At 39.6% G+C, this 26218-nt stretch overlaps 3 protein-coding genes and 1 long non-coding RNA gene across 6 annotated transcripts in view; 1 reads left to right on the forward strand and 3 right to left on the reverse strand.

The window, feature by feature from the left end:
- The window catches only part of SQOR (sulfide quinone oxidoreductase), a 58035-nt gene extending 54620 nt beyond the window's left edge, over nucleotides 1–3415 (reverse strand). For both annotated transcript variants that reach the window (XM_075160008.1, XM_075160006.1), the window contains exon 1: nucleotides 3343–3415. The gene's annotated coding sequence lies outside the window, so the exon portion shown is untranslated. The remainder of the gene's footprint in view (nucleotides 1–3342) is intronic.
- A 206-nt stretch (nucleotides 3416–3621) lies between these two features.
- On the forward strand, nucleotides 3622–7235 carry LOC142086703 (uncharacterized). The gene is made up of 2 exons (XR_012675225.1): nucleotides 3622–3675; nucleotides 4218–7235. It is a non-coding gene; the product is annotated as an uncharacterized LOC142086703 (long non-coding RNA).
- On the reverse strand, nucleotides 5937–10313 carry COXFA4L3 (cytochrome c oxidase associated subunit FA4L3). 2 transcript variants are annotated; one of them, XM_075160014.1, is made up of 5 exons: nucleotides 10208–10313; nucleotides 10046–10106; nucleotides 9649–9737; nucleotides 8797–8857; nucleotides 5937–8111 (listed from the first exon to the last, which is right to left on the reverse strand). In XM_075160014.1, exons 2-5 carry the CDS (start codon nucleotides 10085–10087, stop codon nucleotides 8043–8045), a joined length of 261 nt encoding a protein of 86 aa, XP_075016115.1. In that variant the 5' UTR covers nucleotides 10088–10106; nucleotides 10208–10313; the 3' UTR covers nucleotides 5937–8042. The 2 variants fall into 2 exon arrangements, with proteins under 2 accessions (XP_075016115.1, XP_075016116.1); XM_075160015.1 differs by having other exon boundaries at nucleotides 10046–10228.
- A 1878-nt stretch (nucleotides 10314–12191) lies between these two features.
- Nucleotides 12192–20733, reverse strand: AFG2B (AAA ATPase AFG2B). The gene is made up of 8 exons (XM_075160003.1): nucleotides 19454–20733; nucleotides 18190–18375; nucleotides 16613–16771; nucleotides 15751–15960; nucleotides 15109–15336; nucleotides 14089–14223; nucleotides 13274–13399; nucleotides 12192–12555 (listed from the first exon to the last, which is right to left on the reverse strand). The coding sequence occupies exons 1-8, from the start codon at nucleotides 20528–20530 to the stop codon at nucleotides 12403–12405; spliced, it is 2274 nt and encodes a 757-aa protein (XP_075016104.1). The 5' UTR covers nucleotides 20531–20733; the 3' UTR covers nucleotides 12192–12402.
- Nucleotides 20734–26218: the final 5485 nt, after the last annotated feature.

Here is a 26218-nt window from a genome sequence, read left to right on the forward strand (position 1 = left end):
GGGAGTAAGGTGGATATTGCAGTCTTTAAGCCAAACTCTGTTTTCTGACCATAGCATGTTTCATTCAAAGCACTTCACAAGAGGAAACATAAACACAGTAAAGGCAGCATAATGCTAACATATCATTTAACAATGCTAACAGCATTGGCAACATAATGCTACCAGTCATTTACAAAAATATTCAGGCTTTACTGAATGATAAAAGATGTCATACAGCAGGAGGGAGAGCTGCATCATGAACTGAAACATTCTTAACAGCTTTAATAGAAAAACAGCTTTCCCTTTGTTTTGATGTAGTGAATCAGTGATTTATTACAAGTATATGACTTTGCTTTTCTTTGGCAAACTGACAAGATTTTCCTGTTACTACCAGGGTTTACAACTAATCTGGATTTTCTGCATTTACTTCCTTGTTCCTGCAGCAGCAGCATCAAGTCTGGTAAAGGATGGTGTTTATTTGTTACCTACCTACTGCAAATACATTTATTTCAATTAAAGAAATGACACACAACAGGAAATCAAGAATGAAAAAGTTTTGCTAAAGTTGAAAGCTTAAACACATTTATTTACACTGAAGAAATTTTTCAAACTTGTGTGGCTTTCTGACCTCTCACCTAATCTGTTTGTGTCCACAACTACCCCCATTTGCCCTCTATATGTCACACAATGTAATATTATGTTGAAATAAACCTCATTTGTTAATGCATCATGTTGACCCTACATTAATTTTGCAATTAAAAATCCACATATTCTACAATACTGAAAAAGGAAGACGAGGAACTCCAGCTTTTCACAAACATTGTGCTGTTAATCCGTGTTACAATCTAGTGGGGTGATAAGGTGAGTGTTCCTCACTTACACCTCACAACATGCATCAGTTCTTTCCAAAGATGAAATACAGTTTCGTGCCAAAGGCCGACGAAGCACGCAAGCCCACAGTCACTAGCAGTCCACCTCTAGTCTACCAGAACAGACTGGTCTCGTGCCAAATTCCATACAAAAGAGTAAAATGATAGAAAGTGGCTTGGAAATCAGACAGTTCTAGAGAACAGCTGTAACCATAAAGCAGGACGGCAGGCAGCTCTGCCTTGCGACTGCATCATTTTAACGTATGTTCCTTTAGACAATGCTGACTGGATTGCTATAGAGCTCTAGTCCTCACAGTCTATTTTTGGTACTGTATTATCTATTTTTCCTCCTGAGTCTGTAGATTCTGTTTGCCACCATCTGGTAACAATGTCTGTGCAGAATTCCCACTCATTTCAGCAGGGAATTCTGCTTTAAAAAGCAATTGCTATGAAAAAGTCCCAAGTTTAAAAGCTATCATCTCCTGCCCCTGCTTCAACAACATCTGGGGTCAGCAAAGTCAGCAAGTCTGGCTGAGCGAGGGCTAAGTGAGTTTGAACTTAAAGAAATTACGTTTTCCAATTCACTCAAAAAGAAAATATACAAATGAAAAAAGCCGTTTCACAGCTGTTGCCTGGACTGACACTATCAGGGTCTGCAAGGCTACAGGAATCCCAATGATTCATAGTGCTTAGGATTAAAAACTGCCAGACCACTTCAAGTTTAGAGTTACAGAAGATGAACAAGTTATTTTGCCATTTTCTTCTAAGGAAACAACCAGACGAATCAAATTTCAGTAAGAAATGGCCCTTACTCAAGAGATATTTTGATAGAAGTGGGTAAGGAACAGTCTCCCATAATATTATAAGCCTTTATTTTTCTGCAGTACCATAATTAAGAGATAGGTAGGGTTCATTCCACTGAAAGCTAACAACACAATGTGAATATGTTAAAGACAATGCATACTTACGTATATGACCTGAATTTCTATTTCATTTTTTTCAAAATGGAAAGACAATTCTTAAGTATTTACTGTTATTTATGCATATAATGAAAATCTACAGAGTTTTGCTTGAAGAGTTTACAGACTATGCATCCTTACTGTCATTAGTAAGGCTCCTCTTTGGTGCATTTATTATTATAAATGCTCCCTATGGTGCATTTATTACAGTACCATCAGCATAAATAAAGCAAAGCAGAACAGAGGAGAGGGAGAAGGAAGACAAACATTACAAGCAGGGCCATTTTTTCTTAATTTCTGACTTTAAACCACCAGCCCAATTATATTCTGATCTACTCATTTTACTCAACTTTCTAGAACACAGGGCAGGTGTGCTAATAAATAGCATTAACAGTAGAAATAAATTAGGCCAAAAAAAATTTTATGTTTTTCTGATGTGTTTGTTTTGGTGGGCGAGACAGAAAGACAGAGATTTGGCAAGAAGAAAAGACGTGTCAGCAAGGGAAAGAAGGAAGGAGTCTCAGTAGAAAACAGGGAGGAGAATATGAGAGACAGAAAGTGAGTAATACCAGAGTCTAGTATAGTCCAGATCAAATGTTTCAAGTTGAAGAGACTGGTTTTCTACTGCTTGACAACTGATAGAACTGGAAGCACATTTATCTGAATTTTAACAGACATGCACAAGCACTTTTAAACCTTATAGAAACAAGGTCACAAAGATGAGTAGCTTTATCTTAAAAATACCGCATCATGAAGTCTAAATTTTTTATACAGAATGCTTTTTAGGGAACGTTACACACGCGGTGAAATCTTGGCCAAGAGCAGGAGAAACTGTATCGTTGCCCGGGACAGGCGCGCACCTGCACGCCCAGCACCACGGCACAGCTGCGGCTGGAGGCCCAGCACCACATGCGGCCCGACTCAGGCCCTTGCTGTCACTATGCAACCTGGCCGGTTCATAGGGAGCCACAAACCGTACGCGCACCAAACCGCCCAGGACACCCGACGGACGCAGCCCAGAGACTGCAGACACACAGTCTGAAGAGCGGAGGCCTGCTTGAGGGAGCGGGCATGCAGCACCACCTGAGCGGGAGGGCTGCGGCCGTGTCCCACAGCGCCTGCGTGGTGCATCGGGCCAAACCTTGGAAGTCTTAAATGAAGAGAAAACCAAAACCAAACCAAATCTTTTATGCATGCTCCCATTGCTAAATGAGGTTTTTTTGTTAGATTAATTTTCTAGACCGGTGGCATCAGCAGGTACATGGCCCATATCCTGAAGGCCATACAAATTATTTCGAGGACTCTTACTTGCCAGCACAGCTCCACACAATTAAAGCCCTGCCACCCTCTAACACCCGAATTGGAACTTACTTTCAACTCCCTCATTTGTCACACAGGCAAATCCTTTACTTTACACGCTGCTGAATATCTAGGCAGCGCGCCACCGCAGAAAGGGGGCTCAACTCCTCTAACCACACAGCTGGAAATCAGACATCGACACAAAACCCGGAGTGGGCGGTTTGCTTTGCTTGTACCTTGTTTTTGACCAGAGAGAGGCCTCCTCCCCGCTGCAATGGTCAGCGCTGCTGAAGGCTCTCAGGCTTTAGGCGGCCCCACAAGTGCTCTGACGGCGACGCCCGGCGCGGCTCACCCTCCTCAGCCCCCAGCACGAGAGGGAGCCGCCTGCGCCGGGCTCCTCAGCGGCGGATCCGGGGGAAAGGGAGGCGAGCCGCTGAGAAAAGCCCCCCGCCCCCGCGGGCGGCCCGGCGCCCCCTCCAATGAGAGGCCGCGGACGGAAACGGCAACGGCGGGAAAGCAAGGCGGCCGCCCCGGGCTCCCTCACAGCCACAGGCGGTAGCGGGTCACGGGTGCGGTCGCCCGGGGGCAGCGGAGCGCGGTGGGCAACGGCTGCGGGGCAGCGTTACACTCGTAACTGGTCATTTGTCACAGGCCCCGGGCTCTCCGTGTATGAGGGGCCCTTAGAGGGACTGCACGTGAGGCCTGCAGAAGGACACTACATCCCCACTAACAGCTCTGGCCAGAACATACACGTAACAAGGTTAGCTAAAAGTAAAAACTAATTAAACCAAAATCCTTGGGTCATCAGGTCAAGGTACAGCATAAATAGGACTGGTACAGCCTCCATGAAGTGCGCTGTAAAGGGGTGTGATCTTTGATCGGGGTGAGGCACCACAGGAGAAGGGCGCTTTGGACTGGCGTCTGCTCACTCTTTGGACTGCCGTCAGGGGTGCAATTAGCAGTGACGGCCGTTTCATGATGGGAGACAGCTTTCAGCAAACAATGTGCCCACTCTCTATTCCCATCAGCACCTGAAGGTCAATAGTTACTTAGTCCAACAGCAGTGTCCCGAGTCCACTTCCTCGCTAACGCTTTTTGATTTCCATTTCAGTTACACTTCTGGGTGATCTCCTTATCTTGTGTGCTCTCCATATGGCAAGGGATGTACTGTACAGCAAAGACTTTAGACAGCAAATTAAAACTGTGCTGAGTAGCGTGGCCATGTTTGTTTAATCTGAAAGCTTTTTTGGGAAATGTTCAGCACCGAATAGTGGCCAGAGCCAGTGAATCATTCCCATCCCTCTTGTTTGTTTTCTGCAGCTAGTGCTAGGGACAACAACCCTCTGCACTGAGTGAGACAGATGACAACTGCAGGATGAACAATTTCCTTTAATGATTGCATCAGGCTCCTCTAAGTTACTGTTTTATACAGAAACCACACGCGCCAATGAAGTAACTAGATAATATGGTACCATACTAACAGCATCTTGCAGTAGAGAAATGTTGGGGGTAGGGGACATCAGACAGAGAAATGCTGACACCGGGGCTATCAAATGCAAAGCAAGCCAAATGAAAAACTCAACACAGCTCTTGGATAACCACAGATCTCTTACTGTTGTGGTTAAGGCCTTTAAGTACTACTGTAACACCAATTAATTAATTAATTAACTGCACGTATACTGCAGAAAGCAACCTTCTATTCTTCCAGAAAACTACTTACAAATAGACTTATCAGCCACCTGCAATTACAAATGCATGACCGTAGTAGATTCTAATGATGCATTTCTAATGGTGATTAGAACCATTAAAAAACATTTCTAATGGTTTCTAATCTATATTTGAAAAATTTAACAAGCCAGTGAACATTTTAAACTTTGTAATTAATATGAAATTTGGAAGTGATATAGTTCCATGGAAAAGTACTAGGCAGGGTGAGCAAAGATAGTGATTGTTTAAAAGAAAAAAAAAAGCAAACCCAAGAACAGAATGGCGTTGAAGACAATATGGAGAGAAGAAAGTAAGTTGTTAAATTATTTCAATGGCCTCTGACTTGTCTATGGAATAAAAAGTCATGGGTTTGCATAACATAGGACACGGAAGTCGTCTTGTTCTCATAAAAGTCAGCTCACAAAATTTAGCCAATTAAATCTTTACTGTCTTAATTCTGATGTTTGTAGAACGAGGAAGTAATTTGTATATTGCTTTATAGATTTATGTTGAGTAGTTGGGGGGGAGATACAGTAATTGCTCATGGTGTGCTCTACTTACAAGAAAAAAACCTCATTTGTGCAGGACACAGAATATTTTTAGGGATAGTCTGAGAACACACAAGATTATCCCAAGAACCTTAACAATACTCATCTTTTTGAAGTGCAGAAAAATATTTTGATTTCTCACGTTATGTGAAAATCCTCCTCACAAATCTATATTAAAAGAAAAACAGAGCAGCTAACAAAGCAAAACATCCTATTACCTTTTCTATTGTGCTTCAGCACAGGATGAGAGAAGCAACAATCTGTGACTGATGCAGTCACACTGCTTAAAGCGCTACTGGAAGATATCACTGAAAAGTAGTTAAGTACAAAAATTACATAAAAATGACTTACACTTATTTCCCTTATGTTGACAGATACTTAGGTCATAGTATTTACAGACCATACAAGTGATTTACTGAAGAAGAAACTCTTCTTCATTTAATTAATGCATCAACTCAGATGATGTGGTTTAACCCCAGCCAGCAATTGAACCCCACGCAGCCATTCACTCACCCCCACCCCTCCGGTGGGATGGGGGAGAGAATTGGGAGGGCACAAGTAGGAAAACTTGCGAGTTGAAATAAAAACAGTTTAATAATGGAAATAAAACAAAGTAGAACAGTAACAATAACAATGATAACAACAATAACAGAATATACAAAGCAGGTGATTCACAATGCAACTGCTCACCACCCGCCTACCAACGCCCAGCCCAATGAGATCCCAAGCCATGAGAGCGCCCCCCGATTTTTATCCTGAGCATAACGTCACATGGTATGGGATACCCCACTGGCCAGCTGGGTCACTTGCCCCGGCTATGCTCCCCCCGCTGCTTCCCATGTACCTGGCAGAGAATGGGAGGCTGAGAAGTCCCCGGTGCAAGCACCACCCAGCAGTAGCCAAAAAAATCAGTGAGCCATCAACGCTCCTCTCATACCAAACCCAAAACACAGCACCCACCAGCCACCAGAAAGTAAGTTAACTCTATCCCAGCTGAAACCAGGACATCAGAGCACAGCACTTTGTTTTATTTGATCTAGTAAAAATATGGAAATACAGAAGAACTTACAGAAAATATTTTAAAATATTTCTCTATTAAAATACTTAAAACTTGTCTTCCTCAGAGCACTGGATTTTTGTGGTTATATGCTATTGAATCATCTTGTAATTTCATTCCTTAAAGTGAAAGCTAAGAATGTATTCTAAAGTTGTGTAGTTCCTCTCACTCTTAAACATAAATGCTGCTGAGTCATCCTTACTTGATAAACAAATAATGTTTACGCTGCATCTGTACACAAGCATGGGATAAAGTAACATTTTAATTTTTTTTCTCAGCATCAATAAATCTGAAGAAAACAAAGCTTCTGAAGCCAGGCTACCTTAAAATTTGGGAGACAGCTTTACTAACTTAAGTTTTGTCTTTGCTGCAGCAGTGTAACCTAAAGCACTTCACTATTACTCACAGGGACTTTTTCCAATTAGCAGTTGTTTCACTTTTGCTTTCTTCCTTACAGAAAGTAATATGCATTCTGAACATCCATTGTAAAAGAAACTGTACAGTATACTGTGAAACTGCTTGGGAGGGGACACATACAGAAAATACCCACAAAAGACTGTTCTTGCATTGGATGCATATATTACCTCATTTATTTACTGGGGGTCTGCCCATTACATTCTTTCCCTGGCCAACCATAAGAAAACACACAGATGCTTAAAGAGGAACTCGCTCTTCATAGAGTCATTCCTAATTTTAATTTATTATTATCTTTTTGTTAAAACAGATGTCCCTAATAGCATGTATCTAGAAATGTTTAAAAATATTAACTGTGCAGTACATTTGAGCTTGCACATGAACTACCTTGCACAAAAAGAAATTAACATATGTAATTAGTTTTGGATAATATAAGTTTCCTAATTCTAGTAACTCTTTCTAAATTTAAACACAAACAATATTTAAATACAACAGAAATTATTTCATTTCTAATTCCCTTTTATGCTTAATTCTTATGTTCTAATCCTGCAGTCTCAAGTATACCCTTAAATAACCTATTAGACTCCTCAGTGGGTTAAGGCGAGTACATGTGTATTAGCAGTAGAACATGAGTTTTGACTTAAATTGTCATCACATCTAAGATAGAAAATGAATGCAAGTATACTTTATGACCACATCTGTTGCCATACAAATACATCCTCTGGCTATGATGACTATTTGGTCTGTACACAGCACTGAAATACAGTATAGAGAGGGAGCAGACCAGGAATGCCAATTTAGAAGGGCTTTTGGGTAATCTCCATTTATGGAATTTACATGGAATGTTGTAAAAATTTAAAATATGTTTTATTAAAAATACGTAAAATTAAAAAATTAATGTATTTTGAGAAAAACAAAATTCTACAAAAAGTGTGAAGGCTTTTTCCATCTATAACTACCATCTGAATATTCAACATTTGACATCAAATGCTTACTGAAAATGACTATTTGAGACAGATTTTTGGACTGTGTGGATGTTGTATGCCAACTTCTAAGGCAACATGAAACTTCTCATCCAGAGTCCAAAAAATGTAGGAAGACCCTAAAAATGTAGCAGAAGCATTTCCGCACACTGATTTCAGTAGTCAAGTTTGTGCAGAAGTGATTCCACTAGATTCATAGGGTACCTTTTTGTGGCAACAGAAACTTGTCACTTCGTAAGCTTTCTGACATTTTCCAGCTCTTCTATAGGTTTCCATTTCTGATGGATTGTTAATAGCTGGAAGAAATTCAAAGGAAAATATGAAAGAGATTAGCAAAATCCCAGTGAGTATTTACTTCACTCCCACCCCTCCCCATATCATACATCAACTTATCAGTGAAGAAGGATTTCTAATAGCTTTACATTTTCCGTTTATAAGTAAGCAAAAATAGCAACTGATAGCATATTTAATAATTTGTTGAACAAAATCACCTGGATATTAAATAAGTAATCGAAATAATTTTATTTTTCCTTATCCTAGATGCTCTACTAAACTAAGATTTTTTTTTTTTCCTCAGGCTGCAGTACTCAAAAACATTCTTAGTCTATTTTGTAATCCAGGAACGAGGCAAGGGTAAACAGCATTTCCTCTATACTCCAAATTTCCACTGTTATCAATGGAATTGAGTAAAGGGATGTTGCGGGGGGTTGGGGGGGGGATGACACCAACCAGAAGTATGCCATAAATTCAGGATCAGACCTAGAATGTAATAGCTGAATCCCTATCATTAAGTAATACAGAGAAGATACTTTACATAAAATAATGAATTAAGCAGTTAGTTCCACTTTTAAATAGATGTATGTCAGTTTTACATTTGTTTCCTCATTAATATTTTGCTAGTTCTTACACATTTAAATAAAGTAATTCATTGTGTTGGAAATATATGCTATTTGTACGGACTGTATTATTTGTACAAATTACCTTCTGAGGCTTGGTAGGATCGACAGTTTCCCATGGTTCTGGATTGCCACTCTTGTTAATGCTTTAAGAGAATATAAAGCAAAACAGGTACTATGTTTTAGGGTGTGATCTCACACACGTTTTTCTTATATGAGCAGTCTATCATCAGTAGAACTATTCATGCAAGCAAGTACTTCCCTGAAACACAAGTTCACAGGTTTGGGCATTTCTGTTTTAAATTCTGGGTAGGAATCAATGATGGCTTGCTTTATTTGCAGCTTCCAAAGCACCAAACAAGCCAGCATTGTTCAAGTATAATGTGTTATCGTAAGGGAAGCAAGCTGAAAAATCAAAACTGAGTGAAGACACAGAGTAAGGAGATTCTTACCCTGACAGCTAAAATGCCTATTCCAATCACTTTAAAGTAAATATAAAAATTCCCAAAAGCTTAAAGAGTATAGGACTTAGCTCCAATTATTAGCCAAGCCATTAAAATATTAACTTATTGTAAGTTCACATTATCAAATGCTGTTTTTCATATACAAGTCAATAGCCTAATTGCAACATATCTGCATGTCATCTACCTATCTGATTATTTGAAAATCTTCATAAGAACATTTAAAACCTATTACACCTAAAGCAAAGAAAAAATATAATCTATTTAATCAAAAGTTAGGAAATAATTGGACTACACTCCAAATTAATTAATTTCTTCAGTATTTACAATATCTGCAGATATCTTAGTCATTACTAGTAGTCTGGAACATCCACATGGATTTTTTTTTTTCTTTTTGGTGCAAAACATGATGGCCAAATACCTCTGTTGAACAAAGGTGGTTAGGGTAAACTCCAAGCAATAAGTATTTTGCTTACATCACATCAGATTTGCTGAACAGGGAATAGGCAGAAAAAGAGACCGCCCCAACTGCTGCAAAGGACACTACTCCAACCAGGGGAATGAGCTGAAAGACATAAAATGAAGAGTTGAGTTTAAGAACTAGTGTCCGGGCTACAGAGCCACGAAGAGGGGGAGTGAGAGTTACAAGGAATTAACATGTGATTACCTGTTAAGGTGCATTACCTCTATATTACTATTCACACCACCTCACTTTCAATGCATGGATTTCAACTTACACGCATCCCTTGCTATCACGATTTCCTCTATAAGGTGCTCGTTATTAAATGGCAACCCCTGTGCACCTGCTTGTGCCAGCCGGCATCCCCTCGCCAAAGGGGTTTGTGGCAGAACCAACACCTCTGGCAAACTTACTTCTTTTTTTGCTTTTAGTATCCGGAAGAAGCTCGTGTTCATCCTCGCTGCGGCTGCGGACCTGGAACGAACGGTTCCCTGTTACGGCAGCCCGGGCCGGGTCCCCCCGCCCCAGGCTGCGGCATCTCGGCCCCGGGAGAGAGGGCACGCCGCCCCCGTTACCTGGCAGAGCGGAGAAGGACCGGCAGCCGAAGGGCACCAGCGCCGGGGGAGCGTGCTCTCCGCGTTATATAGGCCCAGCAACGCCCGTAACCGTTGGCTGTGCCCCAAGTCACGTAGGCGGGACGGCGCCCGCCGCCCAGCGACCCTCGGCCCGCGCCCCGCCGGCAGGGCGGGCGGGCAGGGCGCCCCCTGGCGGCCGGCGCGGGCGAGTCGCCCGTGGGCGAGCAGCGCCGCCCTCCGGCCCGCGGCGGGCAGGCGCAGAGGAGCGCACCGAGCTCCAGGCCTCGCAACGGAGCTGTCTGGAGGCCGCGGGGGATGCGGTGTGTGCTCTTCCCGCCTTCTTTCCGCAACTCCTTCTCTCTCCGGCACTGCATTACTCAAGCCTTCCTTCTCCGTTTCTCCCTGGACTTCTTGTTTGTCCCCTTCTCTCTGGCAGACTCTGTTGCCTACAGAACGGTGTACCTAGGCAAATGCACAGGCAAGGCCTTGGCCTGCCTCTTTTCAGGGCTTGGCAAGGTGCGTGTAGTCACCAAAACAGGAGCCCGATTTCACTCTGGCCGCTTTTGCTGCAATAAAAGCTTAACCCTGGCCCAGGTTCCCACCACTCTGCTGTGTTACACAGCTCCAGCCGCTTCTCAACACCCCTGTCCGGGAAAAACTACCAGGGGCAGGCAGGAGGTGAGTGATGCCAGCAGACTCCGCCTGCGGATCTCTTTCTCCCTTTCCCTCTCGCCCACTGGGAAGCAGTAAGAGGAAGGAGAGGTTGCCTTTACTGCATGCTCTGCTGGCTCCCTGTAGCAGGGAGGGGACATGACAGGGCACAATTAGGGAGCAAGTACAGAAGTTCAGCAGTAGCGTCTTTGAAATGAAGGAGCTGACAGCATTTTGCTGTCCTAACAACTGTCAGGTTTGGCAATTCTAAAGCAGCACTCTCAAACACTGGAAAGCAAAACAGAGTTACCTTGAAGGTTTTCATACTTTATCTCCAACACTGCTGCTAAGAAACCTTTGGGTGTTTGGGAAATTCAGTGGCAATGGCCTACTTGTTGCCAGCAATAAAGCAGCAGGATGGTCCTTCCCTAGGAAACGGTGATCAAAGCCACCAAGCTGTAGGATAGTCGTTTGTATCTGAACCCTTTCCTAAGTTACTACGGCTTCTACTACTCCCCTTTGCCCTCCGCAGTTGCTAACTGCCTTGGAACTTCCTTCGTGATCCATCTCACTGTAAACTGCACTGCAGTGCAGTCCCTAGCATCCCTGTTATGGGAAAGAAATCTTTGTTAATGGGTTTATAACTTAAGAAACTCAGCTGAAATAAGAAACTATCTTTGACAGTGGTGTATTTCGTTCACAAGCATTTTCATGGGGAAAAGGAAAAAAATAATTAAAAACTTCCTACCCTGGTAAGTTACAATGCGCACTTAGGTACATGCAATAACAATTTCCTTTGATATATCTATGTATTTTAGAAGATGACCTACAAAAATATATTGACAAAGAATAGTTGAGTGGGGAAAAGAATTCTGCAGAAACTGTTATAAAGCAAACTCCCTTCTCTAAAGAAGAAATTATAGTTTGAATTGATTACAGACTTACTTAGTATCTGCTTACTCAATCCAAATGTTTGTTCAGTAAGCAGTAACTGATCTAAAATTATTCCAAAAAACCCAGACTCCCAAGCTTACAAGGTATTAAGCACTGACAACCTTTTCACTGCCACTGTATTTTGGAATCTGCTTGTAAGAAAGTAATCCTGTAGATATGCACATATAAACCGCTTTACATTTTATATAGTATGGGATTTACTTCCTCCTACTTAACATTCTAAAAGCTTTTCTATTTTTTAAATATTCACTGTCCTTTGGAGACTTCAAAACACATTTTAAATTAAATATTCTTATTATGCCAGTGTTTCTACTGAAAACTAGGAAATCTACAGTAACACTAAGCTGTTCCACAGTGCTTTAAGTATCTCAATTACTCATTTCATCAGATGGAAACCTAGCCAAAGCAAGCAAGATTTTAATTTATTCTCCATTACTGAAATCACAGATTTTTCACAAGTGAAATTTTGCAGTATTTCATACACTGAAAACTACAGTACATGCAGTATTAAAAAGCAGAAAAGATGTAAGCCGTTGCAAAGTCTTTGTAATAGATTTAAAAATACCTATGCCACATCACTCCTTTTTGATTCAAGAGGCTAATTCTTGATTATAAAATTTTTCGTAAAATTCCAAGTCTTTTATGTTTAAGGATGGTTTTACAGTCCTCAATGATTTTACAAAATGCTCGTGTTTTACAGCAGTTGCTTCAAGTCCATTCTCTTGCAATGCCAACAAAGCAGCCTTTAAAAGAAAAAGAAAAAAAGAAACAACTGGAAGTGCTTATCATGTTTTAAGTTGCAAAGAAGTTATTGTAAGTATTCTAAAATATTTTACATGAAACCGAATTTTAGGTAAAGCATCTGAAAAGTACGGTTTATTATATTATATATTATTATTTATATGGTATAATTTATGGTTATTTAACAATAGATAAACATCAAATAAGATTACTATAACTTTTTCATTCACTTTTTTGCCTGGATTAGACAATATAACCTTGATCACTTATATTTTTGGATTTTCTTTGTAGTCTTCTCTCTTTTATATAACTTATCTCAAATACTTACAGATTTCTCTTCTTAATTTTTTTCTCTCTAGCCTTGACAGTACATGCTAATTTCAGCTAAAAAATGCTGCAGTTGCTTGCAGTACGCAGAATACAAGTCATCTAGATGTGCGCTTGGATTAGAAAGGGCCATGTGAAACAAACAGTAGTACAGTTCCTTAACTTCCAGTAAATTATCACAGAAAGCCTTTATTCTTATTTGGCTTTTTTATTTAAAGAATTAACCCTTGTTCAGTTCTTCTGTTTTACTCATTCTCTTTATATTTTCATTACAAACTGTGAAAGAATCCATACTACAGATGGCTTGGTAACACCTATGAGTTAGCTCTCTTTTTTTCATTGGAAGGTTTCATTTACAGTTTATTTCACAGATTAACCATGAATATTTCTTACCTCCTTGCACAGATTTTCAATATCGGCTCCAGAGAAGAGGTCTGTTAGGACTGCCACATCTTGTAATGACACATCATTATCTAACGGAATTTTTTCTGTGCAGATTTTCAAAATGGAAAGCCTTCCCTGTAAGTTGGTGTATATAATATAATATTATACAAGAAAACAAAAAACCCAAACAAACCAATAATTAATCCCTCTCCAAAGCAGTACCAAGTTTGAAATTAGAACTAAGGAAAATCCAGAAGAGTACCAAAACTACATGTTTTTGGTGAAAGAGTGATTAAAATGCTATTAATGGAAATAACCATAAGAGTAAGTATTATCTCATATATTAAAGGCTGTTATTCAGTTACTCATTGATGAAAACACAGTATTTTAGATTGAAGAGTCCATATTTGGCCTGCTTTGGGTGAACTCTTTTTTTTTGGGAAGCTCATGACAAGTAGCTACACTACCCTTGGGAACAGGGCACAAGAATGATTTGAAGGAAGGACAGACAACTTGTTACGGTACTTCCTAAACTGCAGCTTGAATTTGTAAATACAGAATTATTCCAGATTTTGTCTGTTTTCTATATGCAATAGTATAACTACATACAGCAGTTAAAGTGTTACTGGTGTTTAAATTACAAATGTAATTATTCCTTTTTAAACTTCTTCATTGTACCTTGAGTTTGGTGACTGATCTTCAGTGAATCATCCATCAATTGTTAAATATATTATAGGAATATGCCCCCTTTGCTCTTAAAGTAAAGTATGCTGGCAATTAACATCTCTCCATTTAAAGCCATGTATGGATTTGTAATACATCACCTTCAGATCTGGAGGTGGAATATAGATCATCTTGTCTAGCCTTCCAGGACGCAATAAGGCATCATCCAACATATCTGGTCTATTTGTTGCAGCAACTACCATGAAATCTTTGTTCAAAGTTTCCTGAAACTCTAACTGAGTAAGAGATGATATAAACAAATTAGTGCAACGTGGTTAAGATTAGACAATATCTAAAAACTACTAATGAGAAAAGGGGAAGGGCAAAAAGATGATGTATCTTTACATGTAGGTATTTTCCTTTCAATATTAATATTTTATTTTTCTTGAGGTAAAAAATGCTTTGGTGCAGGCCAGATCAGATGACAAGGAAGAAATATAGTTAGTATCTGCCTTGACAATAAATACAGACTTTTCTTTGGCAAGATTGTAACCTTTTGTAAGACCTTTTATATGCAAAAAATTAGTATCCTACAATTCTGAAAGTGTTTTCTTCAATTTTCCCCCAGAGAGTATCATAATACGAAGACAGAAATTTAAATACAGAAAAGCTAAATATTAAATGTTGTGAACAATTCACTGAAAAGTCCAGCTGCAACTTTTTGTTTAAATAAGTAACTGATCATAACTGTACTGTTTTTGTATAAAGTATGTGTGAGAACGCACTGCAAATGAAGTAGGGGAAATGCTTATAAAAAGTAAGTTCAGGAAGGAACCTGTATAATAGTAAAAATAGCACAATTAGTCTAAAAAATTACCTTGGTGTCAAGCAAGAGGATTTCTGTGACAGAAGATGAACACCAACTAGTAATGCTCATTAGCCTGTGTGGGTATTTTGTTCAAACTAAATCTCCTTGAGGAACAGTGTATGTAAAAAACAGTTAGCTGCCTATATATGGTATTTCTAAAAACTATAAATTATGACAGAGTAGAAGAGCATCTTGCATATTTTTAAGCTTGAGGATTTTAAGTTTAAGAAGCATGAATGCCAACAACTAAAATTTTTGGAACAACTGGATAGCATTTATCATTCTTCCTATATAGAAAAGGGAACATAAATACCTTCCTTTCCTCATCACTTTGTTCCTGACATTGACCCTCAAGCTGTAGTTTGCTTCCTCTTCTTTCTGTGACTTTCAGCCCAATACCATCCAACTCATTGAGAAGAACAGAAAGAACCCGCTCTGAGACACCATGGCCAGTTTTGCAGTGTGACCGGGATCCCAAGATAGAATCAATCTCATCGAGGAATATTATTGCTGGAGTATTTGCTCTTGCTTGGCGAAAAATCTTTTTTTATTATTAATAAAGTAAAACGTTAATGCATACATTCTATCAGGTAAGGTGAAAACACCTATTCACATATACTCTGTATTGTACTTACTTAACTTTAAAGATACATTCAGAAAGATTCACAAGAGCTGTTCTGGCTTATGTTTACTATAGGCAAACTCTGCTTATTTAAATTCTTAAATTAACCGAAAACAAAAAGGTAGAAATACTTTCAAAGTTTAAAACTGGTATCATTTTAGGGCTAGATTCTCTTATATAGTTTATATAAGTGTGAATCTGTAAGCCATTTGTATTTAATAATCAGATGAGAGCTTTAACTATCATTTTTTCAACAACAAAATTTAGGCCTTACATACTTACAAAAAGCAAGCAAAAATAAACTATAGACCTTACACAAATTAAAAACCGTACCTGAGACAAAATCTTCTCTGAATCTCCAACATAAGGTGAGAAAAGGTCAGCACCACTTACAGAGAGAAAGGAACAGTGACAACTTGTGGCCACAGCCTTCACCAGTGTGGTTTTGGCACACCCTGATGGCCCGTAGAGAAGAATACCCTTTGGATGAGACAGGCCCATCCTAGCAAACGCCTGAGGAAATTTCATAGGCCACTCAATACTCTGTCAATATATAAAAAAGGGATGAAATTCTCAGTAACAAAACTAGAGTTCATAGGCAATCAATAAAATTGTTGAGCACATTGATTTCAAATTAATGTTTGTACCAAGGAGAGGAAATAGAGAATACTAATTTGGTCGTCCTTCACATAATGCCCCGCTTCTTAAACTCCTCTCAGTCTCAAACAGAGCAAAAGGCAATCCTTGAGAGATGATATGCAAGAGACAAATTCAGGAATGGACAAATTATCTGCCTGCAAAGTGTTTTTCAGCTACTGGAAAATATGCTAATTTTCCCATGATATAGAATCATAGAATCATACAGGTTGGAAAAGACCTCTAAGATCATCGTGTCCAACCGTCAACCCAACACACCATGCCCACTACACCATGTCCCTAAGGGCCTCATCTACACGTCTTTTAAATACCATGATAATAATAATATGACGCTTGGTCGTGGTATCTTGTGACTGGAAGATTTCTAACGCACAAACATTGTAGTAATTTAATGTAGCATTAAACAAAACATTTAAAATACAATTAATAATCAGGCAATTTGCAAGAGAATTCATTTCTATAACGTAGCATACGGAATACCTCAGAGGACATGGTTATTAGAAACTAGCTGTTTATCTAAATGTTTTATATATGTTACCTGTTTTAACTTCAATTTCACATCTTCAAGACCACCAATTTGCTCCCAAGTGACAGGTTTACACTCTGTTAGTCCAACTGCACTTCGAAAAGAGGATGGTTGAATTTTTTTAAAAGCTTCTTGGAAATCTGCCATGTTAATCACCATTTCAGTCAAATCCTGGAGAAACAGATAAAGCATACCAGCAATATTTTTATGGAATAACTTATAATGCTGCATTAGTATGCAAAACATTTCACAAAAGGCCAAGTGCAACTAATAAAGAAGCAAATTCCTGCCCTACAAGCTTAAGCACTGCAGACACAAAGATGTAACACAACGTAGAATATAATCTCTTTAATGACAAGTTTTTATACAGGAAAAAACAATTTTAACATAAATTAACGTTTTAGAGAATACTATTGTTTTTCCCTAAATTATAGCTCCATTACACAGTGATCTGCTAAATCAAATGGTTGCTAGTTTCAGGGTTACTACACACCAATTCCGAGATTCTCTTGAATACAAATAAAAATGTTCTAACATCCATTTTCACCACATACTGGAGAAAGTAAGGTGCTTTATCTCAAATAGGCTAGAAAATACCATTATTAAACTACAGATGCAATAACAGAACTAAGATGTATTTTACAAAGGAGCTTGCAGTTCTCAAGGCAAATAGGCCATCTACGTATTCATTATTTTCATTTGTCCATCTCTTTCTTTCTGTGATACCAGGCTCAAATTATTTCCTTCATTATTTTCATTTGTCCATCTATTTCTTTCTGGGATACCAGCCTCAAATTATTTTGTTTATTATTTTCAGTATTTGTAAGGTATCTGGAGGAGATGGAAGTTGTATCAATATGATGTTCTCTTCTTTCCACATCTGAGTGAAGACAGAGGGTTCTACCATTCTCTGTAGATGCTCTGACTCTGGAAATGTTGCAGATCTGGCTTTAAACTTCTGCTCAGCCATTCCAGATGAAAAACCACAGCAAACATATACCTCACAATTCTTGTAGAAGTCAGAATAGATAGAAAGAATATTAAGAAATACCAATTCTCTAATTCCATATCTATAATATCTAAGAAGTTAACCTTCTGCACACTGGGCAGTTTTATACCTTGTGTCTATAACAATGTTATACCCAGCCATACAACCCAAATGATAATATTTATTATCATTAGCAGTTATATATTTATGTGTCAACCTAAACTTTAATTTGCAGTTATTATTAAGAAGTAGAATTGTAAATCGCTGATAGCTTCAAAAGAGAGCTCTGGTGGACATTATAGTTTAGTCTGCCAAAAAAGACTAAAATCTCTGCTTTGCACAATCCTAAAAAGATAAGGATGAGGATAAAAAACTTTCAGCAAAGTTTTTCATCCAGAAAGGAGAAAACGGTCTTTTCAGATGAGAACTGAAAGGACTAGCAAAATGGTGTATTTACGTTTATAACACACGTAGTGTTTTTCAGTATTTTAATTTGTGAGTTCTTCAACTTGTTGAGCTTTTCAAGTAAAGCCGACTATTAATGAGGAAAGGATGGTACATACTATTAATGACATTCTTCTTGACTAATTTGCAACCATACCAAAGAGCTGTGGAACACAGCCTGCATAGCAGCTTCTCTGCAGAGTGCTGTAAGGTCAGCTCCAACATACCCAGTTGTCATTTCTGCCAGTTTAACCAAATCAACATCTATAGAAATCGGCATACTAGATGTAAGCAACTGCAGGATAGATCTTCTTTGCGTAAGTGTTGGTGTCCCAATAATCACCTAAACCAAATATAATAAACAAAAATTTTAAGTAGATATTTTGCTATATTCTTCTTATTTTATAGACCTAGACAAGCAAGTTTGTCTCTGCTTTATACTGCTTACTGAAGATTTACACACACTTACACTGCAACTAAAGAATTTAACCAGAAACTTATTAGCAGCACTATACAAATGACAAATAGTTAAAACATCCTTCATTTACACTTCTTTCCAAGTGAACAGTGTTTGTATAAACAGTTGTTCATAAGACAATGTCAGCTAGTGTCCATCAAGTCCTATTTTAAGGTAATTTCAACATAAGACATAACACTGGAATAATAATTTCCTTGCATCACAAGGGCTGAATTAGATTCATGCGAAAGAAAAAAAATCAACATTAGATAAACATTCATACATTATTAAAAACCAGGGAAAATACTGCCATAAAATAGATCTCAATAATCTATAAATCCTGAAAAGTAACAAAAATTATAATTGTGAAAGCATTAAGGAACTTGACCAAACTGGATGACCCAGGAGTGCATTTAGCCAGCAAAATAAACAACACAAGCAAAAGCATTGTGTGTTGTGTAACTGCATGTGTTCTTTCTTCTTTTGACCATTAGGTTAGCAGAAGTTTTCCAGAGTAGACCTAGCCTCTGTTACTGAGATCTGAACACAATTTTTGACACAGCAGGTTACTAGTTCTCTGTCACAATAAACTTTTAAGGAGCGATGCACAAATCTTCAATCTGGGATTTAAATGAGAAAAATCTAAGTCCGTAATCCTAAGCATCTGTAAGCAAAAGAAAACGTTCAAGAACAGGTTCATGTCTGTAGGATAAATCACAAAGACTCCTCTTTTCCATTTCAAGTATTTGGAGCTCTCAGTTTCCTGAGTAAAACGTGCTCCCTACCTTACCCAAGCTGCAGCAATCTAAAGAAAGAAAAAAGACACGTCTCAAGCCTGTAGAATCCCACTATTAAACATGACTAGTAGACATTAAAAAAAAAATTATTTTATTAACTGCCCCCTGCTCCACCTCAAAAAGGAAAAAAAAAACAAGAGAGCATATGAATAACAGGGTTTGCTTACCTCTCTGTCAAATCTGCCAGGTCTTCTCAGTGCGGGGTCTAAGGCATCAGGCCTGTTTGTTGCTGCCATAATGACCATCTTACCCTCACTACCTACACCATCCAGCAGTGTTAGCAACTGAGCAACAATACGATCTTCAGGAGCATTGTTGGAACTTCCTCGCTTTGGGCATAAAGAGTCAACTTCATCAATAAAGAGAATGGTTGGGCCTTCATATGACATTTCTTTGCCCTTTTCAAAGACTCTTCGCAAATTCTCTTCACTTTCTCCTGGTCTTGAACCATAGAGGGCTGGGCCACTGATGCAAAACAGATATGCACCCACTTCTTTTGCTACTGCCTTTACCATAAGACTTTTCCCTACACCTGGGGGGCCTATTAATAGCACCCCATTAGGGACAGAAAGCCCTAGCTTCTTAAAAGTTTTTGGGAAGCGGAAAGGCAGATCAATCATTTCTTTCAAAGACTTTCCCACATCATCTAGTCCTGCAATTGAAGTTTTTGCAGTGTCTTCTGATAAATGTCTGTACCATTCAAAAGTGACCACATCTTTAATTTTTATGCTTGTTTGGGGGGTTATCAGTCCAGCTTCATCCGTCAAAGGGTCTACAGACAGTATTTCAATACACACCACGGGATTTTCAAGATTTGGGGCAACAGTAACAACATAATGAAGTGAAACATAAACATTTCTTAGCAGTTCTCTGATCGCCTCCTGCAACACTGCTCTGGAAGTCGACTTTTTCAGTGCAGAGCTCTTAAGGACCACTTTCACAGTCGCCTTTTTTAACTGGCGATACGCCAGAAGCTTCAGCTGGCTGACATTCAGCGTGAGGCCCTTTAGGTCCCTTGCACTTACACCTGCGGTTCTGCAGGTCAGATCAAGCTGCAGGTACCCGTCCGCCAAATCGTGCCTGGGCCACGCCGTGCACAGACAGCAGCCGGTAGGCAGAGAGATCCTCAGCGGGGCGCCGATCCTGGCTCCCAGGAAGGAAAGGGTGGCAGGTCCGATCCTGCACCTCTGGGTGCCTTCATCTCCCGGGTCCAGGACGAGCAGCTTTAAGGCTGCCGCCTCCATCGCGGACTTGCGCGGCGTCCCCTCCGCGAGAAAGGGCAACAACCCCCCTCCTCTGTGCGGCCCCGTCCAGCTCCTTACTCACCCCGCTGCGCCCTCCCGCGAGCCTCACGCTCCGCCAGCGCCAGGCCTGCCAGGCCTACCGCGGCCGCCCGCCTCTCCCACCGCCGCGGCCAACGGGCCGGGACGTAACAGCTGCCGCGCCGCCGCCGCCGCCGCCGCCGCCGCCGCCGCCGCCGCCGCGCCGCGCTGAGGCGGCGGCCCCGGCGCCTCCCGCGCATGCGCCACAGCAGAGCACGCGCACTGGGAGGGAGTGCGCTCAGCGGGGTGGGACGCCGCCTTCCCTCGCGCTCCCGCCTCAGCTGCGGCTGAGGGCGCTCCCTTTTGAAGGGCTGTGAAACCGCCGTCGGTGAGGTGAAGGCTGTCTGCCAGTGACGGACTGCCTAGCTACAAGCCCTCTCTGGGGTTCTTACACCCTCTTCCCGCAGAGGAAATGGATTGATCCCCCTCCTCATTGCCACTCGCCTTGTTCTCCGCAGAGCTGGTCTTGGCGGGGCTCGCTCGCCTCCTTCATTTCATCTCCTCAGCGCTTCCCGCTTGTCGGGTTGGCGCATCTTAAACATGTTCCCAAAAGTTGGGCTTCCCCTTTCCCGTGTCCCCTGTCAGTGCTTCCCTTGATTCAGGGTAGCACCTTTTTCACCAGCGGTTGGGGTTGAGTCACCTGTAGGTGCCGGTTAAGACAAACAAGTGGGGAGCCACACTATTGACTTGATAAGGTAAAGACAAAAGATGAGAAGATAAAATAATGATCTATAAAATTTAGTATGTGCATAATTTTATTCTTGTGAGTAGCTTCATTGTAAGTAAAGTTACACATGTACTGAGTATATGCAGACTTCATTTGAGACCACATACGTACAGGAATTGGGATCTCAAATATGTGACACCAGTCAGACGTAGTTATGCTCACAGAAAATGCAGAGACGGTGGTTTACAGCATGACTATGAACTGTCCAGCATGTATTTTGAAGGCCTCTGGAGGGGAAGCATGAGGAAATCTTTTTGATGGTGTCCTGCTTAATCATATTCCTTACTGAACCAAGGGCTGTACACAAAATATTTTAGTAAGCCATATGAACAAAAGCAGGCAGTGTTAACAGAGCCAGTTCAGCTAATTTTAAATGCTGAGTAGGAACTCAGAAGAAAGCTCTAGGGTTGAGCAGTGTGAAAACCAGCAAGCCTTCTCTTTATGCCTAATTATGTACAAAAGGGCCTATGTTCTATTTCCTTTCAATTCATGATGAAATTTTCTCCTTTTAGTGTTTATTTTCTGTTCCTTTTCTTCTGTATGTCTACTTAATGTTTCTTTTCATAGCCCGTTTTTGTACTGCACATGTATGCAAGTGCTTGTATGGAATATGCTTATATGGAATATGCAGACATATTAGGTATTTAGTGTGGGACAGACTAATGTCTGTCCAGAGGATATACAGACAAAAGATTATAAGGAGCTTTCATTCCAAGAAGGAGAATGTATTCTCAAGCCAATGTCTTGTAAACACATTCTCTTGTTTTATTTCTTTCTCTCAAAGGTTCTCATAAACATGAGTGCCCTTGAGTACGTACTTGATTAAACAAAATACATACTCTGTTTAAAATGGCAGATTTGTGTTTCAGAGTTCCAAACTGTAAGTGGTAGACCCTCTGCTTGCTTTTAAAAAGTTGTGTTTAGGAAAGAAAAGTGTGGAAAAGTGCATATTTGAAATGAGCTCTGTGGTTTATATTCATATATAGTTGTTCTGTCTAACAGACTTATTGTAACATCTGGAAAATCTGATTTCGTATGAGAAGGAAAACACCTGCAAATCTAATCTTAAGTGACAAAGAATTCCAAATAATAGTTGTTAGAATTATTGATTTGAGCTTCTGTTGGCTTTAGTGAGGACAAGTTTAGGTCTTCTTGCTGATTTTTTTAATGACAAATGCATGGAAGAGGTGCTCTGCAGTAATCCATCTTTTTTTCCGATTTAAAATTTACTTTGAGACAGATTTGCATAAATATAATTGGATAAGTAGCACAGCAAGTCTCTTTTCCTTCCTGCCTTCTGTTTATCATAGTTCCATGATCAGTTTAGACAGTAAAAGAGGGGGTTCCACCCTTTATCAGCTTCATTATATAATTCCTGTCCTTCCTTTTAATAAGAAAAGCATCAGTGTGGCAAAGATGAGGAGCTTGTTTGGTGTAGTACTATTTTTTTTTTCTTGGTGAGTTAGTTAACTGGCACTAAATCTTGATTTTGTGCATTGCACTGCCATGCAAATGCTTGTGTCAGTGCAAAGAATGTCTTGAAATGGGCAGCTGGGAGAGGAGGGAGGGCTGTGACCTGTTTTGGTGGCAGTTCCAGCTTGTGTCATCACATTGATTGTGGAAATGCAAGCGATGGTTTAGGGGAAAAACAAGACAAAGCCACCAGCCTACTTGGCAGGTATCTACCAGTAATAATTTCTGAAATATAAACGGAATACTTCTTATTTCACAAAAATGTGAAACGGGAATGAAGTACTAATTCGTGAAACAGTAGTCTTACATAAGAATAGTTAATTTCACAGTGTTGATGCACTGATGGTTTTGTTCTAGTTATCTATAAATTAGTTACTAAGTGTAAAACATACATTTGACAATAACATGCTTGGTGTCCAACATAAAAACTATGATATTGTTACTTGATGTGCAGATCTCAGTCAGTGAATTTTAGCTTAAACTTCTTCAATTTTTAACTGTAGTATATTGTTGTAATACTGAATATTTTACTTTAAGACACTGATAGTTCAGTTCTTTTTAGTGTAATAAAGTGGAGCTCAAGAAACACTAATATGACTTTTTGAAAGTGCGCAGGATTGGCTTTTTTTGAGCAAACTGTGAGATCAAGATCTTATATATTCTAATAGAAAACATTGCTGAGTGACATTGCTCTGCTTTGGAATGCATTCCTTTTAATAGCCATGCTCCTGAATAATTTACAGACCCCAAAATTAACAGTGACAAAAAGGCAGAAATTCCTGTCCAGAAATTCCACCAAGAACCTAGTTTAAACTGTCAAAAAAATAAAAAAAAAGGTTTTAAACAGTTTTCTTACCATTCACTAGATGGCAGCTGATCTTCAAGAATGGCTGTATTTCTCCTTTCAGATCTGATAATTTGAAGGGAGTAGTCATCAGTTCTTGGAGAAATCAAATATTGTCCAGCATTGTCTTCACTCTGTTTCTAATATGAAACTGAAAAACCAGCACAGTGAGTGTTCAGATAATTTTCAGCGTCATTACTGTTTCAGCTTTTTCATGTTGGGTTTGTTGCTGTTTATTTTTGGGGAAGAATGTTCCATTATTCTTCGCTTTCATATTTTATGGGTCAGATTAACTTCTAACGTACAATACTCTAATAATATTCTAAACAGAAAAAATAATATTTCTGTTTTTCTTTTATATATATGCACTGGGTTTTGGTAGAATAAAGTAGTGTTCAAAATTCCCAATTATTATAACTCACAAAATAAAAATAACTGTGTCTTGTTACAATAATTCCCTGCATACAAGGTAAAGAAGATATTAAGCTGATTATATTTTTGGTAGGTTTGACTATATCTAGTATCAGAACTGAAATTTTTATTTAAAACTGTCAAATTAACAGTGTCTTTGACATAGTCTTTTTTAATGGTAAATGGATTTGAAAATGTGCTGTGATTGTCTATTAATCAAATAAAGATAGCTCAAAGTGAGTAGATGGCATGTATATACTTTAGGGCAGGATTTCAGTATTTGTGGAGGTTCTGTGACTAAGTATAAATGCTGTATTATACTTATGCTAGGTATTGCACATTTCAAACACCAGGCTCTGTTATAACAAAACTTCATAGATTGTAAAGACGTGCTTAGAAAAGGAGTAGAAAGAGCTTTTGTATGTCTGCATGTTTTTATGGGAGGGCCACCCTCAATGTGTTTACTTAATTTTCTATTGAACATCAAGTCTTGTATCTTTATACGGAAAAATTTCCCATTGCAATTAGTAGGAATTTTGGATGTGCAAGGGATCTGAAGTTAGGCCCTGCATTTCTCAAAGAAGAGTGTGGAAAATCTCTGCCTGCTGCCAGAAAGCTATGGTGAAGTTACTGCACCTTAGATAACATTCATGCTGCATCTCTGCTGGAAGCTATTGCTGTCACTGCAGATGCATCAGAAAAAAATGTGTGCCTGCACCTGAAGTCTTCCAATGGAAACTCAGTTGTCTTAGCTTAAGTTGCCAAGGAAATGATTTTATGCTAAGACACTACATTTTCTTGGGAGTGACTTGAGGCCCAAGTGCACATTGAATTCTTTTGACATGGAGGGCCACGAAAATGATCGGGGGGTGGAATGCCTCTCCTATGAAGAAAGACTGAGAGAGTTGGGGTTATTCAGCCTGGAGAAGAGAAGGCTTTGGGGAGACTTTATTGCAGCCTTTCAGGACTTAAAGCGGACTTCTAAGAAAGATGGGGACAGACTTTTTAGCAGGGCCTGGTGCGACAGGACAAGGGGGAATGATTTTAAACTAAAAGAGGGTAGATTTAGACTAGCTATAAGGAAGAATTTTTTTATGTTGAGGGTGGTGAAACAGTGGCACAGGTTGCCCAGAGAGGTGGTAGATGTCCCATCCCTGGGGACATTCAAGGTTCGGTTGGACAGGGCTCTGAGCGACATGATCTAGTTGAAGATGTCCCTGCCCATGGCATGGGGGTTGGACTAGACCTTTAAAGGTCCCTTCCAACCCAAACCATTCTATGATTCTATGGTTCTATTTTTTGGGGTGGTAGCCTTTCCAAGAGGGGAAAAATGGACAGCAGCAGATAATTTAACAAGACACATTTATCAATTTGTCAATATTTGTCTTTAGCACCTTTTGATTACTGCTTAGAGATGCTTGGTTATCTGTTTCAGCATAATATATAATCCAGTGGTTCACTAGATCTTATTTTGGGTATGGAATAGTGAGATCCTTGTGTGGTATTCAATATAGGAATGAGAGCAGACTGTGGAGAATTACAGAAGGACCATATAAGACTGAGGGACTTAGCAGTAAAATGGCAGATGAAATTCAGTATACATAGAATTGAACTGATGCACAAAGAGAAGAGTGATCAAAGGGAAAGGTCACTTTTATAGCATCAGGATAGATGATTCCATGAAAATGTCACCTCAGTGCTTGATGTGCAAAAAGCAAATCAAATATTAGCATTAACTAAAAAATGAACAGACAACAGAACAAAAACCATCTCAATCCCACTGTTTAAATTTGTGGTTCACCTATACGTTAGATATTGTGTGTACTTCTCATCTCCTCTCCCCAAAAATCTGTGTTAGAACTGGGAAAGATTCAGAGAAGGCAACAAGAATGATCAAAGCTATGGAATGGCTTCAGTGCAAGGAATGACTGAAAGTAGGCTGTGACTCCTAAACACAGAAAGCAAACTTTGAGGTGGCTACAGAAGAGATTTGCAAAATTGTAATTTGATAGGAAATGCCTGTTTTAAGGGTCTCTTCCAATGCCAGAACAACTGATGCTACTCAGACCCGTGTTCAAAACAAAGAAAAAGAGATAATCCATCACATGGTGGGTGGTAGATCTGTAGAACTTCGCTGGAGGATGCTGTGGATGCA

The sequence above is a fragment of the Calonectris borealis genome, chromosome 11 (genome assembly GCF_964195595.1).
Source record: "Calonectris borealis chromosome 11, bCalBor7.hap1.2, whole genome shotgun sequence".
Lineage (NCBI taxonomy): Eukaryota > Metazoa > Chordata > Aves > Procellariiformes > Procellariidae > Calonectris > Calonectris borealis.